Source organism: Triturus cristatus, chromosome 2_1, assembly GCF_964204655.1.
Source record: "Triturus cristatus chromosome 2_1, aTriCri1.1, whole genome shotgun sequence".
NCBI lineage: Eukaryota > Metazoa > Chordata > Amphibia > Caudata > Salamandridae > Triturus > Triturus cristatus.
In genome coordinates, this window is record NC_140581.1 from 740,628,270 (window position 1) to 740,645,996 (window position 17,727).

The 17,727-nt window shown below is 42.9% G+C and overlaps 1 protein-coding gene across 1 annotated transcript in view; it reads right to left on the minus strand.

The window, feature by feature from the left end:
- CEP120 (centrosomal protein 120) overlaps window positions 1–17,727 on the minus strand; it is a 417,274-nt gene that overhangs the window by 371,917 nt on the left and 27,630 nt on the right. The window contains exon 2 of the mRNA XM_085632676.1: window positions 1,274–1,430. Coding sequence (XP_085488802.1) covers window positions 1,274–1,430 — 157 coding nt within the window. The remainder of the gene's footprint in view (window positions 1–1,273; window positions 1,431–17,727) is intronic.

The window sequence follows — 17,727 nt, forward strand, 5'->3', positions numbered from 1 at the left end:
CAGCAGGATTGTTTCAACACACCTGGAAACATATCTGCAACCCCAAAAGTTAAGCTGAAAAGAGACTTTCTCTCCTATTTGAAGCAAGAAGGAGATAGGCAAGAGATGGTTAAAAAAAGGGTTGTAAAGCACTCATTGCTAGTTAGCTCTCCAAGAATTCAATCCTATCTCTCCTTTTATTTTAATCAAGCCAAAATGTTTTACTTGATCAGGTTTAGGATGGGCATTGCTCATCGTCTGGTGTCGTATCCACATGATGCATATCGCGATGCTAAATTAGAATTGTGTCCATGTGATTCAATTTCTGCACAGAGCACTTTGCAGTTTATGTTTTTTTGTAAACTTTATCTTAACCAGAGATGTATTTTTTTTAAACCATTGTTAAGATTTTTAAAAAAGTGTCAGCCTGCATTATGTCATTTACTCCTTTGTTTAATGATTTATAAGTAGATCTCCTCTGCAGTTCGGCTCCGTAACATTGTTAGAAAATGATTTTTTACGTATTAATTATGTTGGTTAAAGTGTACCATGCTAATTCTAATGAAGTAATGTTTTTGAATGTGTTCTTTAATGGCTGTTATTTAGCCGAATAAAGATCTTTGACTGACTGCTCCCACTGTGAGTGTATTCTCACCCAAAGAGTTTACACACTTCTGACCTCAGCATATTCTCAACCTCTGCATGTTTCACGATACACTTTCTGGGATTTTCATGCCACAACACATCACTGGCACCAAGCTGCAGCATGTGATCGATAACCAAGAACAGCGTCAGCCGCAACCACCCAAGCAACAAGCTGCAATGAAACACTGACAACCAACCAACCTACACCTAGATCCAGCATTAACCCAGCCCCTGAGGAGCTGGAATCTTTGTCCAAATTAAGTCACTACCTTATCCCAATGGATATGCCTTCCCAGTTGCAGAATCATAATGCCCTGTCAAACTTACTATTATGTCAGTGAATTGGTGGTGCTCTAATGTTTGTGCAGTGCTCTCCCCGTGAACAAATCCCACTGTCCCAGTGTACTTATCCCACGGTCCCACTATAATCCCTGTACACATCCTGCTTTCCCAATGTATTTATCCTCCCCTCCCCCGTCCAGGAATACTTTCCTCTGCATGCATGTGCCCTGGTGTTTCAGCAAATCTTGTGCAACAGGGTGCACTTATGCAAAGTTATGCAAATAGGCCAAATGCACACTTTAAAAAAAATGCAGTTTACACACTTGAAGTACCTAGAAATATAATGAGCACTGATGTGCAACTCAACCTGTGCTGATGAAGTGCTTTCCTGTCAAGTTCCCAAGCCAGTTCTGTAGCAAATTCTGGTTGTTCCGCATGGCCGACTGGATCTGTAGCAAGCTGCTCACCATCAAACCTGGCCTCTACCACCAGCATGTGCCTGGGTCGCCTTGGAAAATGGCGACCTGAAAAACAATACATACAAATTTAAAGTGGTGAAATAGATTCAAGATACTGTTAGACAGCTCCCCAAGTTTAACCCATAAATATGATTAAGTGTGCCTTTTGAGAAGAATCTTAAACACGTGTGTGTGTGTAATAAATCAGGCCCTGGATTGAAGAAGCTTGGTGCATATTTAAAAGCTCATGCCAGATGTCATTAAAGAATTTAATGTTAAAAGAGCCTATTAAGAATTGATGAATGTAAAATGAACAAACGTTTCCAAAGTACTGGGAAATCTTCTGTGAAACATTACATTTCACAACACTAACTTATATGTGCATTGAGAGGGAACTAAAAGCGTGCAAAAAACAGTCTTGACATCCCAAAGGAGCAGTGCAATCTGAATTAATAGCCTTCATTCTCTTTGCATGGCATTTCAAGCAACAGAGACCTTATGGAATATTTCTTCAGTGATGTGCACCTTGAGGCCCTCAACACAGCAAGTTCGGGGAACTCGCCTGGAAACACACTTCCCACACAGGGAGACTGACTGAGATAACCAATGAGGTACTTATAGACTCCTTCATCCCAAGGTTTTACTGTAATTGATTTACCTTATCTTTTTAGTTCTATAAGGATTACCATGTTGATACACTGATTTGTCCCTAATACGATAGTCAGTACATTTCCCCATGAGATTAATTCCTTCCAGACGAATAGCTGAATTGAGCTTAATTTACAGTCTCTTAAACGTATCATTATTTATTTCTTTAAATACAATTCTACTACAAAAATGAAAAAGGGTGCAGATGTATGGCATGAAACTAAAACTTTCTATGACATGTCTGAAATCCACTATATATATATAAGCAGACTGGACAGTAGAAATTTCCTATCAAATTACCCTATTCTTCATTTTCTAGTATATAGAAGTATAAACAATGTCTTCGGGAAAAAACCCATATAAAAGCATGCTTTTATGCAATCAAAAATGACAGTTCAAATGTGAGACAAGTTTGAAGAAATAAAGGAAGATTGTTAAAAAAAATAATGATTTCGACTATCTATCATAATGCTTCAAAGAAGGATTGTGGTAGAAATATATTAAATTACAAGTCGATTTCAGTGTCTCAGAAAACACATTGTTACCTGAGCATAAGCCTAGCAAGATGCCCAGCATGAACTCTACTGTAGTAAAAACTAAACCCATATTAAAAAGATAAACTCAGTATAGCTCACAAGTAAGTCTGAAATAAGCAATCCAAGCTATAGGTCATACTAAAAAACAGAAAGTCCAATAAGAATAGTCTGCAATGTGACAGCAATTTTAAAACTCATGAATAACAATTTGAGGTTAATTTTAAGACTACTTACGAAAACAAAGAAAATCTGATGCCTCTGACAACACACAGAATGAAATAGTTATATTGCATTCTCAAATTATTTTTTTTTTTATAAAGGATGAGAAAGATATTAATTCATGGAACTTTCAGAGCACATGTTAATTATATTATATACTTAAAGAAAAGCAAATAATCTTAATCACCTTTAAATGCAAATTCGCTGTGAAGCAAGAGGGACCCATCGACTAGGGAAGGAATACGTTTTTAATGCAACATTAAACAAAAAAAACGGACAGGATTCACTTCTGTGTTCGACCCATATGAGTCCTATGTATAAACTTCATGGCCTTCTGCGTATGACGCAGGGGAACAAGCTGGTGTCCAACACTTTCTCTGTGTTTCTTTGGACTCTTCATGTATCAATTCAATTTCAATTTATAAGCTTTTATTCGGTCAATAAAATCAACCATATAAGCAGTACATCCATGATATAAACTGGTTAAAAGAAAAACAATAAGATCTAAAAACAGTGGGGATAAACATAAAAATATCGGAATTCATGAATGTAAAATATCAAATACAGAGATACAGAATACAATACAATACAAAAGTGCAAGTGCATAAATCATCAGAATCTCATAACATATTACTTGATCATAAACAAGCCAAATTTAAAGTGCAAATGCAGAGTATGTCGACGAAGGCATACAATCAGCTATCAATAATCAATGATTTCCTAGCACTAATAGCTTTCATAAGGAATGTAGCTAAATAAAAACACAGTTGCGGATCATCTAATCTAAAAAGCAACTCTATGGCGTTTTTAAAAGATCTAGTATTATAATGTAAAAAAAAGAGTTTTAGATAAAATTTTCTAAGGTGGGTGTAAAAGTGACAAAAAAGTAACATATGGCAACAGCTTTGGCGGGATACTCCGTCGCATGGACATGGGTAATCAGAACTCTGTTTCGTGACAGGGACGTTGACAAGATGGTGTATGGTACCTAATCTTTTTTTTTTTTTTTTTTGTTTTTAAAAGTTTTTATTGAACAATAATTCGATTACAAGCACGGGCCTACAACCACCAGGGCCGGCCGCTAAGTACAGAATGAAATATACATTTATCAAAGCTGCAGTCGGTTCCCGGGGGTCGGCCCCGTAGTGAGTCCGGATAGTTCTAGAGGCACAGGAGACTTAGATCAAACAAACACAAAAAACTAAAAGAAAAACAAAAGGCGAGGCATAAAGACAAACGGCGCAGGTCAGGCTTTCTCCGGGGAACTCCAGGTCAGACCATTAAGCAGCACACGAAAGGAAGGAGTACCGGGAGGCTGGGGACGGGGGGGGGGGGCCAAGGGAACTGAACGTCCATATGTAGTCATTCCAAGGGTGCCCGGAACCGTCAAGGGTCAGGGGGACATGGCGATATCGGTGTCCACCAGGGGGGGCGTACAGATACCCCCGCGATAAGCATTCCATTGCCCCCAGATTCTGCCCCATGCCCCCGGCTTACCACGGGCAACATACACAGTCTTCTCCCTGAACATACACCAGTCCATATTCTCCTTCCATACTGACACGGTGGGCGGCCGCTGGGCACCCCAAAGCTGCGCTATATCTCTCTTGGCAATCATGTTCCCCAGGGCCGCCCACCGAGTCTGAGCCGCGCTATAATCATTGGGCTCCCACACATTCAGGACACAGCGACGCACCTCCGGCAGCAGCACAACCCCAGTGACCTGTCCCATAACCGTATGTACCCGGCGCCAGTAGCCCGCCACCTCGCGGCACTCCCACAGGATATGGAGAAAGGTGGCACTGAGCCCACAACCCCGCTTACAGAGCCCATCGTCGGAATATCCCATCGAGACCAAGCGAGGACCCGTCACATACACCCGGTGAAGAATCTTAAGCTGTACCAACCGGAGACGGGCTGGAATGGCGACCTCTTTGGGGGACGACAGTGCAGACTGCCAGTCCTCGTCGTCCAATTCCACTCCATCCCCCGTCCAAGCCTCCCGAAGGCGCACCAAGAGGTCAGCCCGATGATTAATCAGTTTCTTATAAATTAAAGAAATAGTGCTGTCCGGGACATGTCCGTCAAGTATGCGGTCCTCGAGGGGCGAGGAAACCGGGATCGTGGTCCCCTCTCCAAAGACCGAGAGCAGGGCGTGTCGAACCTGGGCATAGCGGAAGAACTCCCTGTCCGTAAGCTCATATTCGGCCTGAAGAGCCGCGAAAGTCTTAACCGCGCCCTTATGCCACAGGTCTCCCACTTTGCTGATACCAATCGTGTCCCACTGGTCAAACCCCTTCGTAGTCCAATGGTACCTAATCTTAATCGTGTCAACACGAAACGATGAGATGCTCTGGTCACAAATGACAAATAACTTTGGAGGAAGCCCTTTTTAAAATCCATATGTAAATATAAAACAAGAGTTGGTTGAGACTTGATAACAACAGATCTTGCCTCTACTTTATTGGCCATCATAACAGTTTTTATCACAGATTTGTCGATAGAAACTGAACACTTTGGATCCAATCGGATATCGCAATTAAATAAGAGTTTAAACCAATGGATATTATAATTCAGCCAAGGTATTTTTAAACAGTTATCCAAGCTGAGGCAATCCCGTATTATTGATTGCGTGAACAGTGTCTCTTCTTTTGACCAAATAGATTTCCATAGTAGGAGGGGGCGTATTAAAGCCAAGTCTGAAATATATTTTATGCCCACCTCCCTATGGATCAATTCTGTAGAGGCAGATAGTGGGGCACACAGTAAACGTTTTAAAAAGGTGTTTTCAATTTGTTGTAATTTGTTTCCTTGGCAGTGGCCCCAGACACCTGCCCCAAAGAGGGCTGCTGTAACACATCGTTTCTCATAAATGACCAACATGTCTCTAATGCGTCGGTTACCTAGTTTGGCAGCGAATCTAAAGATGCCGTTGATGTTTCTCGACATCTTGGAGCATGCATTATCCTGTTCCGGTCCCCATGACCGGTTTCCTGCAAATGTAATACCTAGGTAACTGAAAGTTTTAACTGTCTGGACCTTAGAGCCCTCAATATAATAAGTACTGGATATTATAGGGTTCCTGCCACAAGCCATTGCAAAGGTTTTGGATTTATTGATTAAAAGTTTCCTTTTGGTAATAAAAACAGTAAAATTATCCATGAGACGTTGTAAACCAATTGGGGTACGGGATAGTAAAACCGCGTCATCCGCATATAATAGAATTGGGACGGGCGAGCCGTCAACCCTAGGGGCATCCGACTCGAACAACTTCAGGGCTGCGTCTGCTTCATTAATAAACAGAGAAAAAAGCAATGGAGCCAGCACGCAGCCCTGGCGGATACCTCTTTTGACTTTAAAAAAGGGGGTATATTCGCCTAGGGGTCCATACCGCACCTTACTAGACAGGGTACTATATAATCTCGCTAGCAGATAAATTATCTCCTTGGGCGCACCCATGTCTAGCAATAATGGCCATAAATTTGAATGGTCTACTAGATCGAAGGCGCTGCTAAGGTCAGCGAAACATAAATAGAGATTCCCTTCCCTGGCTAAGGTATACTTTCCGATCAAAAGGTCTAAATTGACACACTGTTCTAGTGTGCCAATTCCCTTTCTAAATCCGTATTGTACTGGAGTAAGTACTTCCTTCTCCTGGACCCAGGCTTCAAGTCTCGACAGCATAACCCTACTCAGGATCTTAATAGACGAATCGAGTAGGGATATTGGGCGGTAATTACTAACGTCGGATTTGACTCCTTTCTTATATATGGGAATTATAATAGATTGACCCCATGATAAAGGGAGTTGGGTCTCAATGGCAACATTAAAAACTCAGGTTAAAAAAGGGGACCATAAAACAAGTTCATTTTTATAAAAATCAATAGGGACCCCATCGGGTCCGGGAGCCTTACCCCCTCTACTACTAATTATGCCATCAGTGACCTCTTCTAGACTAATTGATAAAGGAAGAGTAGGCCATTCATCGGGGGGCTGGTTGAATTGAATGGGTGATATAACTGTATTGATAGGGTTAAAAATATTAGAAAAGTGGTTTATCCAATCATTGCAGTTAATTTCGGGGATATGATCGTCCTTCAAAAAGGTGCTGTTGACAGTGTCCCAGAACAGTTTACTGTTTTTAGTATCAGCTGCCAGACTTAAATCTTCCCAGGCTATTTCTTGGAGTTCCGTTTTCCTATTTTTTAAAGCTGTGACGTATTCAGCACGCATGGTCTTAATTATATCTGGATTTCTGGGATTGCATCTCAAAGCTTGTTTGAGATTACTCAGTGCTGTCGTGCATCTAGTATCAAACCAGCCCACCTTAGGTTTTTTATTTTTGCAGACTGGTTTCGTCAAAAACTTCTTCACTGTATTGTTTATCTTATTAAAGTTCTCTAGCATCAATGCGGAATTAACCACATCTCCTAAACAGACTTCAATTTCATTCCGACATTGAATGACGACATCAAATAAAATTTCAGATGGGTCCACACCAGCCCATTTTATCCGGACTCCATTTGGTCTGGTAGGGACAATGGCTGTACTTTGGGGTATATTAAGAGTGTGTTTTGGTCCCCAACAGAATAAGTACACAGAGATGCTATTATGATCACTAGTGGGTTGTTCCGTTATCCACGGTCGGGAGAATAAATGTGTGCTGTTACAAGAAATTATGATATGGTCAAATTGACATCGCATTTCTGCCTGTAAAAGTGGGGCATTTCTTGTTGTGTTTGTCAGTAGCACAATATAACAATTCAAGGTCCCATTTGGCCATAGCACCATTTAGAGCCATACCGTATTCACAATGGGGGAAATGCATATAACAATCGTCATCAAATTCGGATTCCCCCCTCCTGGGGCCACAGTCTTTAGTTAAAGAAAAAGGACATATTTGAACATTGAAATCATCCACCCAAATAATGACAATTGGCTTCCTAATAACACTAGTCAGCTCCTCAAGTTCTCTTTCCAGATCGTTAATGATTAAACCACGAGTGGAACTGAATACATTATTATAAAAATTAATCAGGATGACATCTTTACCTGTTAGGGAAACCAACCACAAAAACTGAGCATAAAAACCCACATTAATACATTTTTTAGTTTTACATTTGTTTAAGCTGGTTGAAATTAGAATCAGAAGGCCTCCCTTGGCTCTACCGGAAGATGAAGCCTGAGCCGGGAGCCAATGTGAGGTGAAACCCTCTACATAGATTGGATCAATACACCACGTCTCTTGAAGGCAGATGATATCGTGTTGTGCTGATAAGAAGTCTGCCCATGATGGCGTACCTTTTATCCTATTAAAACCAGCGATTTTCCAAGTGGTGACCGGATACCCTGTATCTGTATTCGTTATGTCAAGTTGCTGAAGGGATTCGTCATGTCCCTCCTCTTTCCTGGTAATGATCCTATCTAATGGGATATATTCACAGGAAGCAGTGGGTGGACATATTGCATTTTTAGGTAGACATGATCCCTTGTGTCAATCATTGCTGTCCAAATTACCCAGCACCTGATACTGGTTAGATACTGGGACGGCAAAATTAGGAGCAGGGGGATACAAAAGTGAAATCGACTGGTGTCCTTTTCTTGGATGGCCTACGTACCCATCGCCGGGTATTCCCATTAAATGTCTATAAAAATATCCAAGAGGGAGAAGGGTGGTGTTAAAAACCCGGGGGGAGGGTAGTGGCGCATTGTTTAATGTGTTGGATGCCCATCTCGGGGACCTAAAATTAATAACTATACAGTCACCTGCAAAACATTTTCTAGAGGGACCGATCCACCCTACTCTTCGAGTTGTTAAGATCTGGTTGATCCCTTCTATTGGGAAATTACAGTTGTTGGTTAACCAGAACAATACTCTATTTAAAAGGGACTCATGGTCTTCTACCTGTCCGGATTTGAGTTGGGGTACATTGGCCAAAATAGTGACATATGCACTGCATTGCGGAGGGAGATTTGTAACTAGGGTCATTTCCTTTTCCTCATATACAGGCACTCTCAAGTTAGCCGGTATTCCAGAATTATGTAAAATATGTATATCTGGCTTAGTCACTATTCTATCCTTCTGTGGTGGTTTAGATCTATGATTATTAGCAGGATTACCAGATACCGGGATTCTTTCGTTTTCCCTATTACTCTCATCTAGATCGAGGAGCTGCTCCTTGTGATTGTCAAGAGAATCCCTATCCTGTAGGGTGAGTAAGTTAATTGGGCCTAATGTAGCAACTTTCTGATCGGTTCTACTTGGCTCCTTTAAAAGTTTAATCATTAACTTTCTCCAGTGCTCCCGTAATTTTATGAATTTCCCTGGCCAGGGTATCCAGTTTATCGTATAATGGCCTTAATAACTCTGTCATTTTGTCCGATATGATGGCCAGTGTTAAAGGCTGTGATGTAGGGGCTGTTCTATTCGAATGATCGTTTGGCAGACCTGGTTTCACTGCACGAGTATTCTTGTTAACCTTCTTTAATTTGGGGTTGATGTAAATTCCCCCGTTCCGAGATGTTCTTTCTGCATCCCCTAGTTTTTCCCAAAGGCGGGGGGCTATCGAGGGGGCTCAAATTAGGGGTCAGTGATATTCGGGAGCAATCCCCACTTCTCGATCTAATGTCAATGATGTCCGCGGCTGGCTCCCCTATAGCCACGGGATTATTGGTCAACATATTGGTCTCGATCTCGGTCTCCCTGGAAAGACCACAGGGGGTACTAGTCTGGTTTCCTCGGTTGACCCCCATAGTGTTAGAACCCAAAGAAAGTCGTCTCTCAGTTCGGTTAATTTCTTCTGAGAGGACAGTAACTGCTTTGACCAGAAACGAATCGATCGTACTACAAGATCGATCGCTAGGGGGCTTCACTACTTTCCTCCTGGCCATAATTCTACCAGGAAAACTATACAAATGCGGAAGGCAAAATAAAAATAGCGCAGTCCGTTATATACGATACAAATTCAAAGTAGGGTGGGATAATCTATCACACTATAATTATTAAGCATAAAATTGGGTGTAAAATGTTTAAGCAACCTCTAAGAATAGAAAGTGCAAATACATAGCAAGAGGGCCGTCAGGTACAGTGTCATGTGCTAGCAGAAAATACAGTACTGAAGTACATCAAGCCTCCTGGATATAAAGTGCATATAAAGTGCAGTTGCAAGGAAAATAGGGCCGGGATAAGGTGACACGTGCTATCAAGTAATCACATGAAAATACACTTATCGATTATTTAAAACCCCACTGAATCAAACAAAAATAAAAAGATCCAAAATTATAACTGCCAATAAGCAGCTAAAAAAAATAAAAACAAAAATATCCAAATAAAGAACCGGATCCATATATGAGATAATAGTATTGTAAATGTCAAGGCAGTTCCCTCGTGTATCGGGATATACACGAGTCTATGGCACTAGGGTACCTACCCTTGCATAAGGTGTACGAAGAGTTCCATAGAGGTATTGCGAATGTTAGGGGGGAGGCCCTGCCCTGGCTCCTTCTGGCACTGACGGGCAAGGACGGGCCCGCCCTTGGCCCGGGCTACGCCCGGGCGCTGCCCGCGCGCGTCCCGCGCTGCGGGAGGCTGCTGGTGTTTTTCAAAGCGCCTCCGGGCGTGCTTGGCCGCGTCACTTGCAAGCGACCGGCTGGGGCGTCTGGGGGCTGTGGTTTTGCTGACCGTTGCCCTCACGGCGAAGGTAAGGCGTCTCTCCCGCCTGGTGCCGCTCCTGCCTGCTGCCGAAAACGGTTCCCGCGCTGCGGGAGGCTGCTGGTGTTTTTCAAAGCGCCTCCGGGCGCGCTTGGCCGCGTCACTTGCAAGCGACCGGCTGGGGCGTCTGGGGGCTGTGGTTTTGCTGGCCGTTGCCCTCACGGGGAAGGTAAGGCGTCTCTCCCGCCTGCTGCCGCTCCTGCCTGCTGCCGAAAACGGTTCTTCATGTATCAAAAAGTAAGGATCTCCAGGGACAGCTCAATCGTAAGATGTTAGAGGTCTACAGGCCCAGAGGAGTTCATGATGTTGCAGGGATTCTGCACATATACAGAACTATGAACAGGAAACCAGGACCTCGGTAGATAGTGGTGTACCAACCTATCACCTCAGTACCCAAAAATCCCAAAAAACGACTGGCAACAGTGCCTCATTCGTTCTCCGACTAACAGCGAAGCTACCAATGAATAGACAACCCAGAACACGACACTCCCGACTCTAACAGGAATCGCGGGAGCAAGACAACTCTTTCTCTCACTCACTCATACTTGTCCACAATAAGAGTATTCAGAGCTACGGTATAGTTTAAAATGTTTATTTTAACTAACGCGCTCTATGGTACAGTGCACGTGCCATTACTAGCAGCAAAATGCATGGAAACAATATTGTCAGCATTGTCACAATTCCACAGAATACAAACGGGGATATCATTTTATAAAGACAGTGGAAAAGGGCTACAGTGCCTAACCACCCTCCCCGTGATAAGATATAGTTTATTATAAAAAAGATTACCTTTGGGCTTTGTCAGCAGACCCCATCCCTAAAGGCCTAAAAGAAAGGTTTACATCTCAGGACAAGCACAGCTCTTCTGGAAAGGTATCTCTCCAAGAGTGTGAACAACATGCTTAGCTTGCAATATTAAAAACATACGATTTCAGTAGTGCAGCTGTGTGTCATGTTATGTCTAGGTGTGAGGGAGTGACCAGAACAGAATAACAAGGGGTATTTTTTATCGACCTTGTTCATCGTGTGCAGACTAAACCTCAGAGCAAAGCAGAGAACGCGAAAAGCAGAAAGTTCTCATGTGAAACGGGCACAAACAAAGTCTTGCAAAATAAACGCATGTAGTGTCGTGCGCAAAAGCAACCTAATGGCAGCAAAGCTCATGCTAACTTAGCAATGTTGACAATGAACCCACCATCCATACTACAATGATACAGCAGCCCTGCTAAGTCAGAAGCGACGGGACGCGTTGCAGCATACATTCAGCAAAGGAAGTATTGCAGCCTACATTCAGCAGAGACAGACCTGCCGCCATGATTTTTGAGTCAGACTCGTCTACACAAAGTAGCATCACCGATCATCTCTTCCCCAGGACGAAAAGTGAAAGGGTTTTCCTAGTGCCATGAAGGGAGGTTCTCCTAAGTAGAGTTTCTATGGGCTGTGATGAGTTCCCATCTGTTGCACCTCCTAACAGGGTAGCAGGGGTGTGGATTTCCTATTGACCAATGCCCACAACATATTTTTGGGGGTCAAGATCAAGTTTGCATGTTGAGTTAATCAACTTAACAATTTGTTTCAGCCCGCTGGAGCAGAAATACTTTTACCAGTCAGTCACTAAGGCAAGGTTTGTACACATATGTATAAGTTGTTTCAAATTATGAATAAGGTTCATTATTGGCTAAATCAAAAGATGGGATACAGAAGCAGTTTTTCACATGGGTTTGCTCAGCTTCCCAGCCTCTAAGAAAAAAACATCCATACGGCCAGTTCCTATGAATTAGGAGGAACTGTACTAACTTACATTACTTTAAAAGACAAGCACTAACTCTAACGGATAAGTTGCGAGATAGGAGGTGCCCTGAGAAAGTCATACAAATAGCTATGAAGAGCACTGTGGTAAATATTTCATTACCGGTACTATTTTTTATGCGGTAAAGTCTATTAAGAATAACTCAGTAAATATAAGAGGCAGAATCCGTGGTATTAGAGGTTTTAAAAGGCTTTATTCCTATACAAAGGAATACAATTCGAATTGTAGGCATTCTATTCCATCACCACGAAAGTTCAGGAAGGAAGGGCATACATTATTGACAGATAGGCAGTTTTATAGAAAATACATTACAGTGAAACAGATGCAAGAGGCGTAACAGCTGATAGTGCAGATAAAAGGTGCATACGTAACTAATAGAGGCGGTACATGGGCGTAATTTAATAAACGTCATCATACATGATGTCACAAGTGGGTGGATCCATAAGAGAATCCTGCAATGTCAGCAGAAATAGTTGGCAGAGATGCACGCGCAGCCGCATGACGTGTGATTGACGTGCAACTAGAGGCTGAAGGGGACTTGACATTTAGCTCTACATGTGGAGACAGAAGTCTGGGGGTCATGTCAACCTAATCCCAAATCATATCTAATATCCTATGTTTAAAGAACTGTGTTATCCAAAAGGAGAGGTCTCTAGGATAGAATCTATTCTATACTGACTGTTAGTGCGTGTACAAGCGTCTAAGTGTCTACACTAGATGCGAGGGGGTAGGAATATTCCATGGTAACGGGGCTATGAATTACTTGCATGAGGACAGCGAGGCCTGGCCCTTTGCACGGTAGCTGGAGGAATGTTTACCTAAACTACTAGACAGGAATGCATCGGATGAGGAGCGGAGTAGATAATCTTGAAGGTGAAATACAGTTTTTGGCAGGCGACAGGCTGGATCAGGCACCGTTAGCCGCGCAGGGAGTAGGACAAAGTTCATGGACACAGATGCAGGCTCAGACTGGAGCTTTCAGAGGCAGAAGGCAGGAAAAGGCTTGATGACAGAATTCGGGCCTACTCGCCTGAATCTGTAAAATGTGGAAAGTGAACCACATAAAGTCGGTGGCCTTTCATACTTAGGAATGGAATATCTGACCCATTCATGGTGGATCTGAAAGAGGACATGTTGACGGTGGTCGCACATATATTTGCGTCTTCAAAACTGGAGCAGGAGGGAACATACATGTACTTATAGCATGTACATGGAGCCGTTGGGGTCTACGATAGGGGACATAACTGATCACAAAATTCATATTTCCTCATTCCCTCCTTGTCCCCTACGGACCCTCAGGAGATATCGATCTTCATCAATCCATCGATCTGTTCATATAGCATCATTTGTTCTTCTTTCTTCTTCCGGGATCTTGAACGAAAACTTGGATGTGGGATACACGAGGTGGCACACATACCACAAATCGCTGGCCCACATTGTAGACATAAGCAGCAACTGAATAGTATGAGAAAGCCAATACCTAGGAAGGATAGGATTCTCCATCCCCAGGCTGACAACACGCCCCAGAACCAACCGGACCAAGTCCAGGTGCCTGGACTCTGGTGTATCTGGCTTACAATCTTATGAAGGCGAGTTATGGCTTTATATACTGACGGCGAATTTTCTGGTATGAAAATGCAGCAGCTTGATCCGATGACCCTACAAGCTCCGCCCCTATCGGCCAGGATGACGTCAAGGACAAGACGATTTTGAAGCACAACAATCCGCATAGCAGACTGCTCTTCTGTTAAATTGCCTAAGGCGGAAATAGTTTCGTTCACTACTGCTTCAAGGGTTCTGGTTAATCTACGTATCAGCTTACTATTAGTGACTGTACCTATATAAGGAAAGAAACCTTTATTGAAATCTGTGTATTTTTCCCATGCTGTTTCAGTGTAATCGACAATTGGGAGATCTCTCTGCTGTCTATTGTGTACTAAATGGGTATTTCTATGATAATCAGGAGGAGCTAGGAAAACAGGTGGTAGGAGGAATGCTATGTAACAGGTACCATCCCAATCTAGAGGTAGACGTATATATGCGGTCTGGCCACATATAAAGTAGGAATGGCGAGAAGCTCTAAATGTAGACTTGCCTTGATCACTGAATTTTATTACAGTGTTGCATTTACTATGGCCCATGTGTATGGAACCATTCTTTCTTACACATAATTCCCCTTTTACTGGGAATACTGACATGGCGGGCAAGATTGGTGTAGCTTCAGATTCAACGTTCAGGATCATAAGGTTAAGTGTAAAATTACCTAATCCATATACTTCATTTTCTAGATCAGTTCCTGTTCTTCTGGGAAGTCCCTCCTTATTAGGGTAGCAGACTTTAAGCAAAACTAAGTTCAGGTTTCCCCATACCCAGTTGTCTTGATAAAATGCGGAATTTGAATCTAGGGAATTAATCAAACTAAACCATGCTCCACAGGAGCCATTGTGTGTGAACGGATAGGGAAAGAGGGGCAAAACTCCCTTATAGTTCTGATAGGGAGGGAGTCGGCCACATATCCAACAATTTGTGGCATTGCTGGTCTGATGGGAATGATGTAGCATACTAATGAATGTGTTGTTGCGCAGCGCAAATCTATAGGACAACTCATGCGGAGGTAATTCACTAAAAGAATGTTCTGCAGTTACATTATAAGCACGTTTAAGAATAGGGTAATACATGTGTAATAGTATGCTGACAATGATGATCAGAAGACTTAGAAAAAACAAAATTAATAATGTTACTGTGCAGTGACTACGAAATGATTTACAATACGCATGCTTCTTGAGCTGCATCTGATGATTTCTTTCTCTATTCCGGTCTAGAGGATACATGTCAGAGACAAATTCAACCGATTCACCTTGGAGAGGACTTAAACAATCAAATTGTCTGACTTACTAGACCTTAATTTTAGTTTGTAAAGTTCTGAGTTTGTCTGCTCAACCAAGGGGAGCTTTGAGTCTGTCTGTGAGGGAATACAGGGTTGTGTATTCACACTGGATGGTAGTCCATAAAATTTCTTGATATGACTCGAGTGCAACCACCCTTTCCGTCCCTCGATTTTCACGGCTGTCCTTGTAGTCAGTAGAACCAACTTCGGTGACTTCCACCTAGGATCCAGTTGGGTCTTCCGGTCAAAATTCCTGACCAAAACCAGGTCCCCAGGAACCACGTCATGGGGCTTCACCTCAGTATTATCGGGAAAAGCTGCGGTTACCTGTGAACGACAAGATTGTAGTGCAGACATCAAGGAAGCCAGGTAATCGGTCAGCATATTACAGTCAACATCAGTGATTTTGCGAGGTATAGGCGTCCCCCACATATTTGGTGGTCTACCGAAGATCACCTCGTACGGGGATAGCCCTGTTCGAGAATGTGCTACCATTCTCATGTAAAAGAGCGCAACTGGTAAGGCTACTATCCAATCAACTCCTTTTTCTCTACATATTTTGGACAATCTAATTTTCAGAGTTTGATTATGGCGTTCCACGAGACCTGCCGCCTCGGGATGTCGGACACAGTGGAATTTCCATTGGTAGCCTAATAAAAGGGAAACGTGTTTCATTAGTTCGGATGAGAACGGCTGGCCGTTGTCTGAGTAGACAACACGTGGTAAACCGTACCGTGGGAAGAATTCTCGAACTAACTGTTTGGCAGTAGTCGGGGCAGTGTAATCTGAAACCGGGTATGCTTCTGTCCAACGGGAAAGAGCACAGACAACTACGAGAACATATTTGAATCCTCGACATCGTTCCATCTGGATATAATCCATCTGGAGGACTTCAAAAGCATGATCGGGAGTTTGAAATCCACCCTGCTCTACGGGGATGCTTTTGCCTGGATTAAACTGACAACATATCATACAGGTACGAACTTTTTGTTTAGCTGCGGCTCGTAAATGTTTGTTGAACCAAATGTGTTGAATGCTGTCTAGCATGGCTTTTTCTCCTAGGTGCGCTGGACTATGTATAGTGTTAATGATGACTTGAACCATTGAGTCGGGAAGAAACCATATAGATTTTTCCTTCGTCATCCATCCTTGATCCGTTTGGATCCCTCCTAATTCAGTCCATTTCTTTATTTCTTCTGGTGTAGCATGTGTCTGTATGTCAATTACATCAAGGGCGGGATCCTTAACTGTCATGCAATGTGTTGGTGTCGGAACTATTGTCTTTGTCATGTCAGTTGTGTGAGTCTGATTCTGAGCAGTCTGTTTAGCTGTTCTGTCAGCTAGGTCATTTCCCTGAGAAATGATATCGATAACCTTTGTATGGGCTTTGCATTTCATAATCGATATTGCAGTAGGTAGATGAATCGCGTCTAATAGGGCTTGAATGAGGGGTCCGTGTTGGATGTGGGCACCGTGAGAAGTTAAATAACCTCTCTCTCGCCACAGCACGCCGAAGTCATGGACGACTCCGAATGCATAACGTGAATCTGTGTATATGTTGACTTTTTTATTTGTGGCTTGAATACAGGCTTGTGTTAGAGCGATGAGCTCTGCTGCTTGAGCTGACAAAGTGTTAATACAATTTGTTTCAATGACTTCAGTGTCTGTTGTGACTGCGTAAGCGGCCACTAACTCTCCTGTACTTGTTCTCATACATGACCCATCTACATACAATGTCAAGTCTGGATCTGACAAGGGAATGTCTGTCAAGTCTTGTCTGGGTTTCGTCGTGATAGTAATGACTTCGACACAATCATGTGCCAATGGATCTGTTCCGCCTACTGGTAACAGTGTGGCAGGATTTAACGTATTACAACGTCTGATTTCTATATGTGGCTGAAACAATGTTAATTCGTAACCGGTGAGTCTCGCTATAGTCAAGTGTTGTGTTTGTGTGCGGTTCAAGAGAACCTCTACTGCGTGTGGTACTTGTACTGTCAATTGGTGTCCTAACACTATGGCATCGCTTTGTCTGATTGCTAAAGCTGTTGCTGCCACTGATTTCAGGCACGCAGGGAGTGCCTGAGCTACTGGATCTAATGTACTAGAGAAATAAGCACATGGTTTGTGTGATCCTGCTTGTTCCTGAGTGAGCACTGACAAGGCAGTACCTTCGCGTTCTGTAACAAAGAGTGTAAACTGTTTACTGTAACATGGTGTTGCTAGGACAGGTGCTTGGCATAAAGCTTTCTTTAAGCTTTCAAAGGCATGTGTATGTTCTGGAGTCCAAGGGAGGACAGTCGATGTGGCTGCCTCCTGTGTTGTCAACTGGATGAGTGGTTTTGCTAGAAATGCATATTGAGGGATCCACTGCCTACAGTATGAAGTGAGGCCTATAAAAGCCCGCACCTCCTTTTGTGTCTTGGGTGGTGGCATGTTAGCAATTAACTGGATGCGGTCGGGTGTAAGCTGCCTTCCCTCCTTGGACAGCGAGTGCCCAAGGTAAACAACTCGCGGGACACAGAATTGCAGCTTAGAAGGGGACACCTTGT